Source organism: Sylvia atricapilla, chromosome 5 (assembly GCF_009819655.1).
Source record: "Sylvia atricapilla isolate bSylAtr1 chromosome 5, bSylAtr1.pri, whole genome shotgun sequence".
Classification (NCBI taxonomy): Eukaryota; Metazoa; Chordata; class Aves; order Passeriformes; family Sylviidae; genus Sylvia; species Sylvia atricapilla.
This window is the reverse complement of record NC_089144.1, coordinates 57,877,023-57,892,731: the sequence shown is the minus strand read 5'-3', so window position 1 is coordinate 57,892,731 and position 15,709 is coordinate 57,877,023. Positions and strand designations below refer to the sequence as shown.

General features: G+C 41.4%; 1 protein-coding gene across 1 annotated transcript in view; it reads right to left on the bottom strand.

Annotated features, from left to right (window-relative positions):
• The window catches only part of SCUBE1 (signal peptide, CUB domain and EGF like domain containing 1), a 190,510-nt gene extending 175,025 nt beyond the window's left edge, over positions 1-15,485 (bottom strand). Inside the window, exons 1-2 of the mRNA XM_066319599.1 lie at positions 15,397-15,485; positions 12,502-12,624 (exon numbers count right to left, since the gene is read on the bottom strand). Coding sequence (XP_066175696.1) covers positions 12,502-12,624; positions 15,397-15,484 — 211 coding nt within the window. The 5' untranslated portion in view covers position 15,485. The remainder of the gene's footprint in view (positions 1-12,501; positions 12,625-15,396) is intronic.
• Between the last annotated feature and the right edge of the window lie 224 nt (positions 15,486-15,709).

Sequence of the window (15,709 nt, the reverse complement as noted above, 5' to 3'; positions counted from 1 at the left end):
AAAGAGCTTTAGTATTTTAAAGTAAGCCATTTAAGAAAGGCTTACTGTTTTAAACATAGGCTGTTTCCGATTATAAAGTAGAGCTTTTAATTAAGATTAGCAAGGCCTAATTCAAGCTATAATTTGGTTCCTTTAGTTAGCAAATATCTATTAAAACCAAGCAATTAAGGTTAAATGGGTTGAAGCATGTAAAGCACTCCCTCCTGCTTCAAATACTATAATAGGAAAGACTATGTCAGGGACTAATTCAGACCAGAAGACACATATTTATTTCCCTTAAGTTTTTTACTTCCTTGTTGATCATAAAGTTTATTGAAGAAGAAACTCCTGGTAAACTAGGTTTTCAGTGGAACAATATTTTGTTAATAGTTTAAAAAACAAAATATAAAATACAAGTTCTGCAGTTTTATGAAGTTTTGTTCTACTATGGTTTTTTCCTTTAAGTTCATAAATATCAATAATAAGAATATGCACTAAAGTTCCCAGTGGCATATTTCTGACTTTTGACAGTTGTGCTCATGCTTGGCATGGTCTTAAGCACAGATGTTGTGTGTGCACTTGACAGATAAAGGTAAAAGTAAACTATGATTTGTACTACTTACATAAATGGACTTTTAAAGCACTCACATCTCACTTTCCATTTCCCATTTTTCCCATTTTCACAGCTTCTTCAAAGACTGAAACTCTTCATGCTTGGTCCCATCTTTAAGATCAAGTTATTTTAGCAAGTTCAGACCAACTGGGGTGAGCAAATCACAGCTGTACTTCTGAGGGCATGAGAGCTTCCCCCACATCCCTCTGCCTGGCTGTGCCAGAGCCCATCTCCAGCAGGACCCTCTGGTAACACACTCAAACCCTTCACCTGCCTTTTGGACTCATCAGAACTCCCCCCAAAAAACACCAAATAAATCACGGTTTTAAAAACAATAGGCTGTGCTTTCCATCAAACAGGAGACCCACAGAAAATGCTGTGTGCAAACGGGACCATTCAGGTGCTCTCAGAGCTACAAACACTGGGGCTTTCCTCAGTGAATGGCAGCACTAAGGAAAACATGCTGGTCCTTCCAGAAAATGCCTCACCATCCCTTGAGTCCAGACTCTGGCTAACTCAGGCAATTGTATCATGCAACCCTACTCAGGACAAAGACTGATGTTGTGGATCAGGCTACAGCAACTGTCAGTTGCCTTCCATACAGATCACCAGAACACTTGTCTTTAAAACAGCTCAAAATTATGACTTGTACCTAATCATAACATCAATATTAATGGACATCACTGAGAGCCTTTCAGCATAAGCAGTACAGGAAAGTATTCCAGTAATTCATTTCTAATAATTCTCTTGTTTTTGTGCAGCAACATCCAGTGAAAGAACTCAGAAATGTGCACTGGAAACTTCCATATTAACTCAAGGTAAAATGTGTCATTATGCTATTCTAGAAAATTAATACTACTGTTGTTGCTATCCTGAATAGATTTCTGCATATTTCCTATTTAGAATAAAAGCTGGACCCTTTGGGTTTTGTCTCATAAGACCACATGTGATGCAGTCAATAGGTATTTTTATAATGCAGTTCTTGCACTTCCCTCAAGATTTAAAAAAAGTACTTCAAAACAGTGAAAGGATGCAAAGTGCCAGAAGGATAAAGAAGAGAAATATATTTAATATACACCTAGATGTGATTGTTAATACAAAACTTAAGTGACAACACCTTAGAGTTTGCCCATAATCACAGGAAAGTATTTTCCTAGTAAACAATCATACTATAAACAATTTGATGGGGTTGTTTCCATTGTTAAAGCTTTTGAGAAAACTGTATTATAAAAGTTCTTCCATCCTGGAGTCATAATCTCCATAAATGTAAAACTGTGTGTTTACAGAATAAACTGCTGCCATTTTCACAAAGTGAAACATTCTACACCTAATGAAACAGATTCTATCCAACCAAAGCATTTTAGTATTCAGGTTTTTATTTCCAGACAACAGACTGAGATTGTCTATTTCTCTCTTATACCCATTCCCTGGCTCACTTACAGCAAAACAGTCACAGGTCAGAGAAATCCTGGCAGCCCTCCTTCCCTCATTTGTTTCTTGCACTCTCAATATGTCTGCAAGCTCCCATCTGAACAGAGGTAAAATTGCTTCCTTAGGAATTCAAGCCAGAGGGTTGCACTTGAGTCTGCCCTCTAGTAGCCAGATAATGCAGTTAGCCTCCCTCATGGCTTTGGGTTTGGTCTGCAGCACTGCCAAAGGAGGCTGCCTGCCCCCAGTGTGCCCATGCACACAAAGCCACCACGAGGGCCTTTAGGAAAATCCCAAACCAGGAGCAGGAGTGAACTGTTCAGAGCACCTGCCTTTGCAGAGGGTGATGTACCAAGACTTGCACAAAGATCAGGTGAACTCCATCACTGTGCAAGCAAGATTTGGGCTGCTATAAGAGAAAAGTGATCTGGGGGGGAAGGAGATGCAAAGACAAGCTTTGATCACATGCATCTTTAGACAGGTTGGCATATATCAGGAAAAAATGAAAATTTCTGAATAAAGTTGGACTTGGGTACTTTGTAGTTAGAGAAAAACATTGGCATGTCTCCAAGTCACAGGTTTATAGAATCCTTTTCCAACAAAGTTCTGCAAACAGAAATGTGCGAAAAGAATAAAAGCACAACTCTACTTGGTAGAGACACTGACATTTCTAGAGGTATGAAGTCAGATATCAAATTGCTTCTACGCACGTGCTACCAAACAATTTAGATACGCGTTACTCAGCTTACTTATTCAGCAAAGGAAATATCCCACTTACTTCAACCCCTTTTTCCACTATAACAGGGAGACAGAAAGTTCTGAATGTGACCTCTGCTTCCAGATAATGAAATCAGAACAAAGACACTTCAGTGCATTTCCCCTCTTACAACAGCAAGAACTAGAGTGCACAGCAGTAATGTCCTGTAGTATTTTCAGCAATGATATGTCCAACAAATACCTATTTCTGCAGAGGTTCCCCTTCTCTGAAGCACCTTCTGCAACAGCACCATCCCTTCCAACAACATCACTAATCACAAAATTGGCATTATGCATTGCTCTTATTTTATTCCCTCAGTTAAATTTCTGATGCTCTCTGAGCACGATGTTAAATGTAAGGACTGACGGTGGTTCATGCAGATTAAGACATGGGAATTATAGTATGAACTTAGTAACTTCACCCTGACCGAGTAAATGAAAATTGGCTTTTATATTCTCTGAGATAACAGCTCATCTGCTTAACAAATTGATTGTAAGAATTGGAACAATCTGAAAGTTGTTTACTTAGTATTTCTGATTCTTTGATGGTTGTACTGTAAAAAGTTGTCAATAACAGTAAAAGCATGGTCTTGAATTTGATACAATGTCTATGGGTCCTACAGCACTAAACAACCTGCACTAAGTTTAGGTCTAAAGCATGTGCAAGATCAAGGTCCTAAATTACCTTCTTAAATGATCCAGGTTGGTTTTTTTTTAATTCCTTGGTCACTGAAAGAAAAACCATGACCTCCTACATGCTCCAGAGAAGCAGCACTGTAACATAAAATAAGGCAGTAGCTTCAATTTAATAAAGCACTTAAACAGTATTACTTTAAAAGGTGAGAGTTTCATAAGATTAAGTACATGCTTGAGTACTCCAGTGATCCATGGCACTTGAACAAAAAAATTCTTCCAACTGTAATGAAAGGGTATTCCTTTCGTTCAGCATCTTAAAAGTGTAGAAAAGTCTTCAAATTTCAAGGGGGTCTGTCAGATCCTATCTTCAGTTTCTTATAACTCTACCAAACATATCTTTTATGTATATCATAATAGTTTATGTATTAACTACATTTTTTTCTTGCAAGGTATCTGCTTTAAAACAGGTGGGTTTTTTCTTTTTTTTTCCTCTTTTTTTTTTTTTTAATTTAAAACAAAAATATATACACTAAAACAAACTAAGGAAAAAACCCAAGACGTTAGCTTTTTTCTAAAGGGATTATATGGAAAAATCACTGCTTTACTATGTTTAAAAAAAAAACTCCCTCAACTGCTTGAACAGATTTAATACACCCAGATTTTGTTTCCAATAAGGTGTCAGGGAGTTACCTTTCAGGAGATTTCTCAGGACAGAACAAAATGGTCAAATTACAGCTGAAAATTTACCAAAAAGAAAAAGAGTCATCTAAAAATTCATTACCCCCTTCTCTCCCCCTAAGAAGATAATAAATTCAAAGCTCAACAGGCATTTGCTGAACTGTAGGCAACTAAAGCTTCCAAAATGTCCTTCTTGGTAGGTGTTTTATCAACCTTATGCTGTAGTTTCAAACCACAATGGCTCCAGAAAGTAAACCAGACCAGGAAATCTATTCACCACCACCTTCTCCCTGCCATGTGTCTCAGCCTCTATACCCCAGTTCATTGACTTTTCAGTGTAGAACTGCTTACAGGGCCAGGCTGTACTCCTTTGAGTTTTCTTCCACTTTTGGGAGTATTATTTCAATTATATTCTTCACACAATAGCCCCACATCAATTGCCCCTGTGCAAGAAAAAAACTCCACAAAGGGAAAGGAACTTCCTAAATCAGTGCAGAGGGAGTACTACTCCTTTTGCCACCAGACGTCATGCACATTTTCCCTACAAATTCCTGCAGTACCTCCTCCATCCCTGGACTGCCTGAAGTTTGGCCAAACCTGCCCTGCACTTAAGGCTCACAGCTATCCTGGGCTAGAACAGCCTGGGACTGGTACAATGGGTACAGGGACAGTATCCACCATCCTCTTCCTCAGGTACAGACAGTATCCACCATCCATGATTCCCATAACCTCCACAGTGTCCTGACAGCAGGGATGCTAATGAACAGAGTGGATGCTACCTGGCTCAATTGCAGAGGAGACAAAAGCTGCATAAGTGCAGCTTTTTTGGGCAAGGGAGCAGCAGGAAGTCACTCATGTTCCCTAACTCCTCCTCTGCCATCATCCCAGCAGAGGCTCCCTGACCATGCCCTACATCAGCCTCAGATCAAAGAATGTGTATTTCAGCAGCGCAGTGGACACACATGGAGGTAGTGCCCACAACCAAAGAGGAGCTAACAAATGATGGCAATCAGCCAGGTAAAGATGTTTTTCCAGCCAGCCACCAAGGGAAGAGCTGTGGGTCTTCAGGGGGTGGAAACAGCAGGGAAAGTGCTGAGGGACAGGTGAGCTCTGAGCTGCTGATGGGAGCCAGGAAAGAGGTGGAGAAAGGGAGAAAAAGCAAGAAAAAGGGGAAATCTGAGAGCTGGTCAGAGCTGTTTTGACTTAAAGATGAAACTCAAGGCAAAGGACCAGCTAGGGGCACTTAGAGCTGCCAGTTCTCCAGGCCCAGAGGTCTTCTGTGGGACACTGGCTTTCAAAATAGTGCTGCTGTAACTGCAGCAAGCCCCTGAGAGGACAGGGGGAAGGAAAGCTAAATGAACTAATTCAAAATACATGAGAAAAGAACAAAAGCAGGATTTGCAGCAGGGAAATGACAAGGTTAAAAGACACCTGAGTAACAGAGTATCCAAGATAACAAAACTAAGACTGCAAGGAAAGGAGACTGAACCAGAAGTAGAGGTGAGAGGTGGGAAAACAAGGAAAACCGGATAGTACCTGGCAGATGTAAAAAGAATGAAGACAAAAGAAGGACAGACCTATTGAGCTTAGTACATTTTATTTATGGTCCTTCATTTCATTATCATTTTCCTGGCAGCTAATTTACATTGTGTATCTGACTGGAAAGAAGTTCCTTCCAAATACCAAGTTTACATCACCCCAGGAGGCCACCCTGGGTTCTGCAAGCTTAGCAACTGTTAAGGCTGATGAAATTTTATATATATTTATAAGTTCCCAGAATACCCATAGACCATCCAGCAGACAGGGAGCTTATCAACTCTTTAGAGAAGTGTCCTTGGAAAAAAAAAAAACAAAAAAACCCTATTTCTTTCCAAATTGAGAATTACATGTTATGCTGTTGAAGGATGAGACCCATATTTCATATGGGATGGTATTTGTTTATGCAAAATATAGTGATATTTGTGTCCAATAAGCATTTCTGGAGAGATAAAAAAAAAAAAAAAAAAAAAAAAAAAAAAAAAAAAAAAAGTTGGAGTGAATGTTCTTTTTCTAAGTCAAAATGGAAGATTTCCAAAGTGGACCACCGGGGGAGCTGTTCACTAAAGCAGCATTATGGGCTGTCAAAAAGCAGTTCTGAGAGGTAGGACAGGGTTGGGAATAAAAGGGAGAGGAGAAAACAATAGGGTTCGTGACACATGGGTACTGATGGCCCTGGGAGCAGTTAAACAGGGCATGCCAGCCCAGCTAAGGGATATTCTGGTTTTAGTGGATGAACTACTGAACCAAATTGGGAAACTAAAGAAAATTGAATAAATAAATAAATAAAATCAAGGCTCAACTCTGACGAAAACAAAAGCCCTATTCACTGAACAGAAAGCAACATGAAGGAGGAAAAAGAAAAAAGTTATCATAAGCTGTTAATTCACTTAGGCTGTAATAAAATTCTGATTTAATACAGAATGTCCTTAGGAGTATTTTCTTACTTGCTGCTACTTCTCCACTTCTTCATCCCCCAAGAAAATTCATCCCCTGGTGCAAGTTAGAAAACTCACAAGTCAGAATTCAGTATTCAATAGTGCCAGACAATTAAAACAAAAAAGGAGAAAGAAAAAAGAAGAGATATAGAAGGCCTCAGAATTCAACGCTGGGAACACTTTTATCAGCCTAAACCAAATAAAATGTATCAAGCTACCCACTGAAAGAAAGAGAAAATAAGAAGGCTGTTACCAGCTCAATTCAAAGGAGCTAGTTTATATTCTCTCTCCTTCAGTTTTTGACATGTACTGCTTCCTTGTGAAAGCTGCTTTCAGTGAAATCAGCAGAGAGGCTCACCCAGACTAAAGCTATAATCTGTGTGAATCAAACTGGGAAGGAAGACTTGACCCCGGAACAGAAACCCCCATAAAATGTGGAGGTGGGAGGGTATGTTGCTCTGTGCTCAGATAGGCTGCTGCAAGGCAACCTCACAAATCCAGCAGCACAGACTTGGAGAACCAGGTCTCATCTGGAACACAGCCCTTAGGGGAGGGTGACATGATGAACTTCAACACATGACATAAGCACCATCTGTCAAAGTATTGTAGCCCCAGAAAGCACAGCAGCTTCAGCACCTAAATATCCACCGCAGACCTCATTCAGGGAGATGAAGGAAGTCTTTGAAAGTATTAATTCACCTTTTACTGCAATTGGAAGTCACTTAAGCTGCCTTGTTCAGCAGCATCACTGTTATTCTGCAGAGACAGAACAAGTCTAAGCTCACTGGAGTTGTGCAAGCATCAAGATGCCCGAGTTTCAGACACCAAAGGACACCCAACAGTGTCCCAGCTCTCACAGGGAGTCATCACTGAAGATGACTCACTTAAGAAAGAATTGCTGAGAGTGGATTGATGGGACACCACGGAGCTCTTAAAAGAAATGGGATCATATTTCCACATAAAGGATATCCAGAAGTCCCTGACTTACTTATCCCTGCAGACAAAAGGAGGCTCTAGTATGAGATACTGGATTGGGAGCTGGGAATGAGAAACCTGGAAAGTCCTGTGTTTCCAGGTTGATTGATTCAGAGCAGCCCTGTCATGATATCTGCATTCACTTTTTAAGATGAGAAGAACACAACAGGTATTTCAAAGACCGTAACAAAATGAAAATCCAATGACTAAGACCATGAATGAACTTCTTAAGGAAATGAAAGATAAAACAGGTCAACAAGAGTAAAATTCTAAGAGGAGTATTAATTCAAACCTGGAGAGTCAATTATTATTATTTAAATGAATGTGATGAGATGTTTTTCCAATTGCTAAAATTTGTTTAAAATCCACTAAAAACAGATCTAACAAACAACAGATACAAGCAGAAACTTGGCTTCACATTCACAAAACGACTGAAGATGATAATGACTGGTCAGAAGGGACAATTGGCCTGTGTTTCCAAATGGACATATGCAGAGGCTGAATATACCTGTGACTGAGGCAGGAATGGTTTATCTTTTTTGAGATTAAGCCCATTTAAGATTTTGATGCTTAAACCTAGTGAGGTGCTATCACTGGGGCAATGAAGAATAAAGGCCCTCACTGCAGATTATCACCATCACCTGCCTATTTATCTGTAATGATTCTTTACATTAAGAAAAAACCACAAATACATGAACACATGACCAACTTAAATAAGTAGAACTGCACAATTCCACTCACCTAGCAGTCAAGCAGAACTGCTGCTGATATAGCACAAATTTCCAAAGTGAGCAGAAACTTGAAAATCATCTTCTCAGGGCAGACTCTACCAAGACATTTTACCATGGTATGTGTATGTTGCCCTCGGCAAGAAATCCATCAACAACATTATGAAGCTTCACAGGAGAATTAAAAAAAAAGAAAGTCCAACTGAAAGTTGTGAACATTTCTCTTCTGCACAAAAAGTTCAAGAAACATTCTAAAAACTGTATGTGATTAATTATTAAAAGAATTGAAGCAGAAGTCTGAAAATACTATGAAAGACAGTGGAAGAAATGCTCCAAGAGGAAAATCTCAGTCAATACAGGAAAGCACAGAGCAGAATTTAACAATCCAGAAGCAACAGGTCCCAATAAATGTGTCTTAAGGGTCCTACACATGTAAGGTATAATCCAAAAGGAAAAAAAACAACAGCTAGAGCAACTCACTGAAATTACATTCCCACCGAGGATAAAAAGCAGGAAAAGGAAAAAAATCAATCTATAAAATAAACTTAACACTAAGTAGATATAAAATGGGCATAGGTAAACAACAACTTTACAGAGTATTTTAACCATTAATGACATGACAGTTTGGAGTAGTCAGAGAAGTAGTATGGGGTAAAAAAACCAAACAACAGGGTTTGAGAGCTAAACCCCTTCATACACAGTTCAGTGACAGAGGATCCTACAATTGCAAACACATAACATTGCATCGGAGACAAAGAACACTCTGTGAAGGCATTAGGAACCTCAGGACCTGGAATCCTTTTGAACCTTTTGGAATTTCCACTGTTTTGACACAATTTTGTTGAGATATCAACCTGTGGGGAAGCCAAAATTCAGTGCTGAGAAGATAAGGACAAAGTCCTATGGATCATGAAAGATCATGCCTGCAGCTAAATCCAGCCCACTGCATTTGAGATCTTGACTAAAATCACAGTGGGGAAGACTTCTTAGGTAATAACAGCTGTGCCAGGGCAAGCAAATAAATTAATTATAAGTTAATGGATTTTGTATATTGATTAGAAATAGAAAATTAAAAAAAATATTATCTGGGTTGGACACATTATTCTGTCCTATGAAAACGCCAGCTAGAGAATTTGTGTTCAAGGGATATTGCTACATTATGTGATATGGGAAAATATCATGGCAATGCTGACCATGAAGCTTTACAAAGCATAACAGATACCTGATTAAAGAAAGAAAAAAGGTCAACTGAAATCTACAGAAGGAAGCAGAAGACAGGACACATGAAGAACAAGGAATTCTTCAGACTGGGGAAACAACTGTGCTCTGTGGAGAGGAACAGGTCAAGTGGCTCAGACAAGAAAGCTAGCCAGAAAAAAAAAAAATGAAGAAAATGATCTGTGAACTGAAAAGTCATCCTCAATCCTCATAAACTCTGAAGAAACCCAGGCCAGAAGACATTTTGAGAAAAAAAATCAAAGTTCAGAAAGAAATTCCCTACTGAAGAAACTTAACAGACTGTCAGGAAAATGTTTCATTTCCATATTATTGCTGCTAGAGTTCTCCACATGTCCTTAAAGAATATTTGTGTCATATGTATTTCTCCCCACCCTTCAGCTCACAGCAGCAAACTCTGAGCAAAATCCTGCACAAGTGGCTGTGCTCCACATTTACTGCACTGGCCTAAGGATGCTATTGTTTAGAAAAACTATAAATAAATACACAAGAGTACACAAATACATACTGATATACTGGACACATTTGTACAACTATGTGCTCCTACAAATCATCCAAAAATGTTACTTCCCTTGCTCTAAAATGGATTTTCAGTGAACAAAAGCAATATTTAAGACTACTATTTAAAATAAGCAAACATGTACATTTCTAAATTAATTGCAATGCCTCAATATAACCTAAATCGGCAGCGTACTAAAATTTATCAGAATGAATTTGACAATATAATAACTGTTCAGTACTGTACTGTACTGTATAAATGGCAATTCTACTTGTTTAGTAAAATCTGGCTGTATGAGAGAGCCTGGGCTGGCTATAAGTGAGTTAGTTATGATATAATGAATGTTCTTCAGATATGAAGCAACACTGGTAGATTGCAACAAACTCAGCTAAAGAGACTCTTTTGTACAAAAATCTGTACAAAATCTTTTTCTCATAAGGTAACTAGTTTCACTGCTCAAAAGGCTTATTTTGAAAAGCCCAGTTAGAAAGACTGGTTTTACAATCAAGACAAGAATCATTTAATGATCCAGTTTTGGTTTTAGCACAATAAAAATAATCCAGTTGGCTTCATCTTTGTTAACAGTCACTTTTATCTTAAAAGATAACTTCTAACAGCTGATCACTGAGGTTGTCTTTAGAATACTAAATACCAATCAATTAAGTGAATCTGTTTATTTCTGTAGGTTTTGAATACTTAACCTCAAGATGCAAAATAAACTCACTCTCCATGTACAGCAGGCCTGAGGAAGATCTTAGACCTGCCACTGACCCTTTTGAAGCTTTCTGCTTCTCCCAAAATTTTATATTAATTACCAACTTAAGACAAGGAAGTGATGCAAAATCTTTAGAACTGTTAACATAATACTGTAGAAAAAAAGTTACATATCATACACAGTAACACCTGGTTTAGAAGCTTACAACCTGACTAATGCTGAACATCCATGCAGAACGTGTTGCAGTCTGCCCGAGTTTACTTATCAGGCTTGTCAGACACTAAATTCTATCAGAGAGGAGTTTGGTATCAGACCCAGATGTTCCATTTTCTGTACATCATTACAAGGATCTATCTTGTTTTTTATACTTACTGAGTTTGGGATTTTTTTTTTAACTGAGCCAAGGCAAGTCAGGCAAAGAGGTACATATGTATTAGACATGTCTAAGACACGTCTATCACTAAGCAGAGCCCAACAACTCAAATATGAATAATTCAAGCTAAAGAAAACCAATACAAGAAGTACCAAAGCCGAGAATGCTGTACCCTCCACGGCTGCAGCCCTGAGTACATTTTCTCAGAGTTGTTTCTCTTTCCCTGGAAAGGATGAATAGAGAAAAAACTGGTGCTGAATGATTATCCTGTCTGCAAGAAAGAAAATCTGGCTTCCAGAGGAACAGCAGCTCAGAGATGCTAGAGCACCAAAAGGTGGACAATCAGCGTTTGTCTCTGTCAATTTAAGCCCAAGGCAGAAAAATATGACAACCACAAAAATGCTTCTTGAGGGCACTTGAACTAACATTTTGGAGGTCCATGGAGAATAATATGTGGTTTCAAATTTTTGTAGACCAAATTAATTTCTAGGCCTTCAATCTTTTTAATGGACTGGCTATAGATGTTTTTTAAAAAACTGCATTCTGCCATAGAAGAAGAGAGACTTGGAAGGAAAATGTTATACCTACTAAGCATCTACAAGTAGGAAAAAATAACAATCTTGCATCTTTTATTTGGAGGGCATTCTGCTGTGATTACAATTATTTGTTCTTTTCACTAGAGAATCTCTCCACTGAGATTCAATAGACAAGATGGAGTGCGTAAAATCCGAAGTATGAGTATACATAGAGCCTAATAAAACCTGCTAGGTCTTTTTCAATTACAAGACTGATGTGAGGACATAGAAAAGTAAAATAAGTTTACTTTCTTATACTTCAATATCTTTATTATACTTCAATTCTTTATTATACTTCAATAGCCTGAAACGCTTCCTTTTCAAGTAATGTTCCAAGGACTAGAAATACATGATGACGACACAATGTAGAGTGTCACAGAGACGCAAACTCCAGCGTCCTGTTTGAGTAGGTACAGAACAACACCTTCTGCTATTTGCCTGTGGAAGACAAGGTGAGTCTTTTCCATTCACTCTCTGCTAGGGAGTTGACCAGGGGCCCGGCCCATCCCATCCCAGACCACACCCACGTGTTTGGCGCGGTGCTTCGAGCCCAACACTGCCCAGGAGCTGGTGCCATCAGGGAACGCCACCACCTCACATTCCCTTTTTTATTTTAGTCTTAAGAGCAGGCTGGCGGGCACAAGGTTTGCGGTGCAGAACAATTAGCAAAAGCAGCAGGGGGATGCTTGCCAATAAACACCCAGACTTGAGGTTAAGCAGCTGTAAATCTGCATTAATCGTTTCAGGAATTCAGCTATTTACAAAAGCTTTTAAAGAGCAAACAAATAAGAGAAGGGAGAGGAGAAGAGACAGGAGAGGAGCCGATCTGTCCTTACCTTCACACTGCTTCCCTTCCCCTTTGTAGCCCGGCTTGCAGATGCATTTGTAGGATTTTGGTGTGTTTTGACAAATTGCGTCGATGTGACAGTCATCCGTAGCTTCGGCGCACTCGTCAACATCTGGAAGCACAGAAGGAACCCCAAGGGGACAGATAAGAAGGGAGACCTGAGACACAAAACACCAGGGATAGATACTCCCCTTGAAGCTGTTTGCCTGCCTACCTACCTAGTGTCACGCTGGAAATAAGACCATCTAAGGATAAATAACTAAACCAGCCAGTGTGATATTCTTCTCAAGTCACTTATAAGCCCTGCTCCACGGAGCTGGAGGGACTCGATCTCACATTTCTGCATTATGAATGAAATAGTTAGAGACTAGAAATCAGCTTCTGTGTGTCTGCTAGAGACCCACATCTTAGTAAAACAAGAGAACACTTAAATTACCTATAAGTGGAGAAAAAAAGACCACTTCCATGTTCTAGCACAGAGATTTTCTTAATTTATAAAGATAGACCCTAGTTTAAATAAACTATGCTGGTGGGGGAACGGGAAAAAGAAATATTTGAACAGCAAAACCACATTAATGCTTTTTACTGAGAAGCAAAAAATAAATAAATGGAAGACCATATGAAACTTGGTAAGGTAGAGTGGAGGCAAGCAACCTGCAAAAACATCGTCTACTTGGACTAACATTCATTTAGGAGGGAAAAAGTCCCAGCAGTCGTCCCTGCCCCTGCTCGAGTGGGTGCCTTACTGAGTAAGTCTGACTGTGAAAGGAGGTACCCAGGCCGCTTTCCTTGCTTTCAGAGTAGGAAGCCTTTACAAACATTTCAGTGACGGACATTCGTTCTCTCCCTCGGACTTCAAGAGGATGGGGAGGGAGGAGGATCAGACAGAGACGATATTTTGTAGTCGGGGAATGTTAATGAAGTGAGCACGGGGGGAAACAAGCCCCAACTCCGACCTATTGAGGGATGGGATGTGCTGGGAGCATGGGAACACTGAAAAGTCCTGCCTAAGCTGCCCCGCCCCCCGCACTGCCCACAGCCGCTCCCCGGCCACCCCCGGCACAGCGATGCCACCGCACCGCGGGCACACCGTGCTGGAAATCAATCCCGCACCTCCCGGGGGCTCCTCCCGGTCTCACCCCACAGCCACATCTGGGGCTCCCGGGGGGACACGGGCGGGCAGCCGGAGAGGGAGCCGCAGAGCTGCACAGAGCACTGCCCCCGCTTCACGGCCAGGAAGTCCCGAGGACACAGGGGTGCCGCGGAGGGAAGCAGACGGGCATCCAGCGAGAGGCATGTGCGGTTGGTTTCATGCCAATTAGATTAACAGATCCTCAAAAAGGTGCACTAAAGTGAAAACAGTTTTATTGTTAGCTTGAAATCCTAACGCTAATTGTTTCAGAAGTGCTCACTCAGCCATCTCCAGTGATAACACACGGATCCTTCAAAGTCACCGGGAACAGGAGGGGGCTATTTAGAGAGGGGAGAATAAGCAGACATTGAAGCATGGCACACAGCAAAGAACTTCTCTGAGAGGTGCAGACCGGGGCGGCCCCGTGGGGCACCTCTGGAATCCCAACGAGAGAATTGCCCGGACTCTATCTGTTGTTGGAGAGTTTTTTTTTTTGTTTTTTTTTTTTTTTTTTTTTTTTTTTTTATTTTTTTTTTTTTTTTTTTTTTTTTTTTTTTTTTTTTTTTTTTTTTTTTTTTTTTTTTTTTTTTTTTTTTTTTTTTTGAGAAAGAGGGGAACAGAACACTGAGCGTCGTAATTTTCCGGACTAAGGCAGAGCTGCTGTAATCTGGTGCCTTCTTTCTTGTCCATTCGTTTATTTTTACCGCTGAGCTAGTTCATATCTAGCTATGATTTACGTAAATTAGCTTAGGTGTTGCCCAGATCAAGCATAGATTCAGTCAAGCACAAGGAGAAAAGAAGTTTTGGGAGGGTTTTGTCTGAGTTTTTTTTTAATACTTTGGTTCATACTTTTGAGTCATTAAACCGGCACCCATCTCCCATCAAGACCAGCAAAAGTGACAGCTGGACTCTTTATAATGCCGTCAAAAATTCAAACTGCATTGAGCCAAGGGGGACATTTCACAGCAACCAGAGGATGCCTGGGAGTCAGGCGTGAATGCCAATGAGTCAAATGAAAGGGCAAAACTAAGTATGAGCCCCTGCTCTGCTCCACATCTCACATTGCATTACTCGGACTTTAAGAACTTCTAGGCTGACTTCGTTCATTTTGTTACATTTAAACTCCTCTATCCGAGGAACAGGGATTTTTTCCACACGCTCCCCCTCCCGCCTGCCCCCGTTCGTACTTCACCTTAAAAGATTTCTCGCACAACTTCAGAGCCTGCATACATTTCTTTCAGAAATCACGTTGGGCTTGCAACATTCCAAAGCAGATAGGGTTGGGGGGTGGGGGTGGGGGGGTGGTGTTTGATTTTGGGGTTTTTTTTAAATACCGAAGCAAAGACAAAGTATAATTACAGCTGATACGAGCGCCGCTGTTAAAAACACCAGGTCTTTAGGTTAATGCGCAAACAGGGAAGACCTGTGAAGATATCCCAGCCAACGCTTGCTGAGAGGAGTCTCCAGGGCTCAGCACAGACTTATCTCGCCGGCACTCAAGGAAAGTAACTTTTTCTTCCCCATCTCTCCCTGCAGAAATCCCTCGGCTCCGTCTGTGTCAAACACGCGAGAAAACGCCTCCCCACCGCAACTTCCAACACCCTCGGCGCTACGAACGGCGACAAGTGACCTCCCCCTGAACACCTTACGGCGGGCAGAGGAGAGCGGACAGACACGGTCCCCCCGGGGCCGCGGCTCCGCGCCGCCCGCGCCTGGGGAAGGCTGCAGGGCGGCGGAGCCCCCTCTTCTTACCTGCGCCCCCGCTGCCTCCCGCCAACCTGACGGCCCAGGCGAGAGCGAAAAGCAAACAGCAGCGCCGCGAAAAGCAAACAGTGCCCATGATAATGATGCGATCCCCGGTGCCTGTCTGCGATAAGGGACGCGCTCGGGGCCGGCCGCGCGGAGCCGCCGGCGCTGACGCCCTGACAGCGCCCCGCTGATTCGCCGGGGCTCCCGCGGCGGGGGCGGTGCCGGGGCGGGCCGGGGCCGGAGCCGCCCCCGCGGCTGCCCCCGCGCCCCGCCGCCCCGGGGAGGGGGTGCTCCGGCGGCGGGGAGCCGGTGCCTG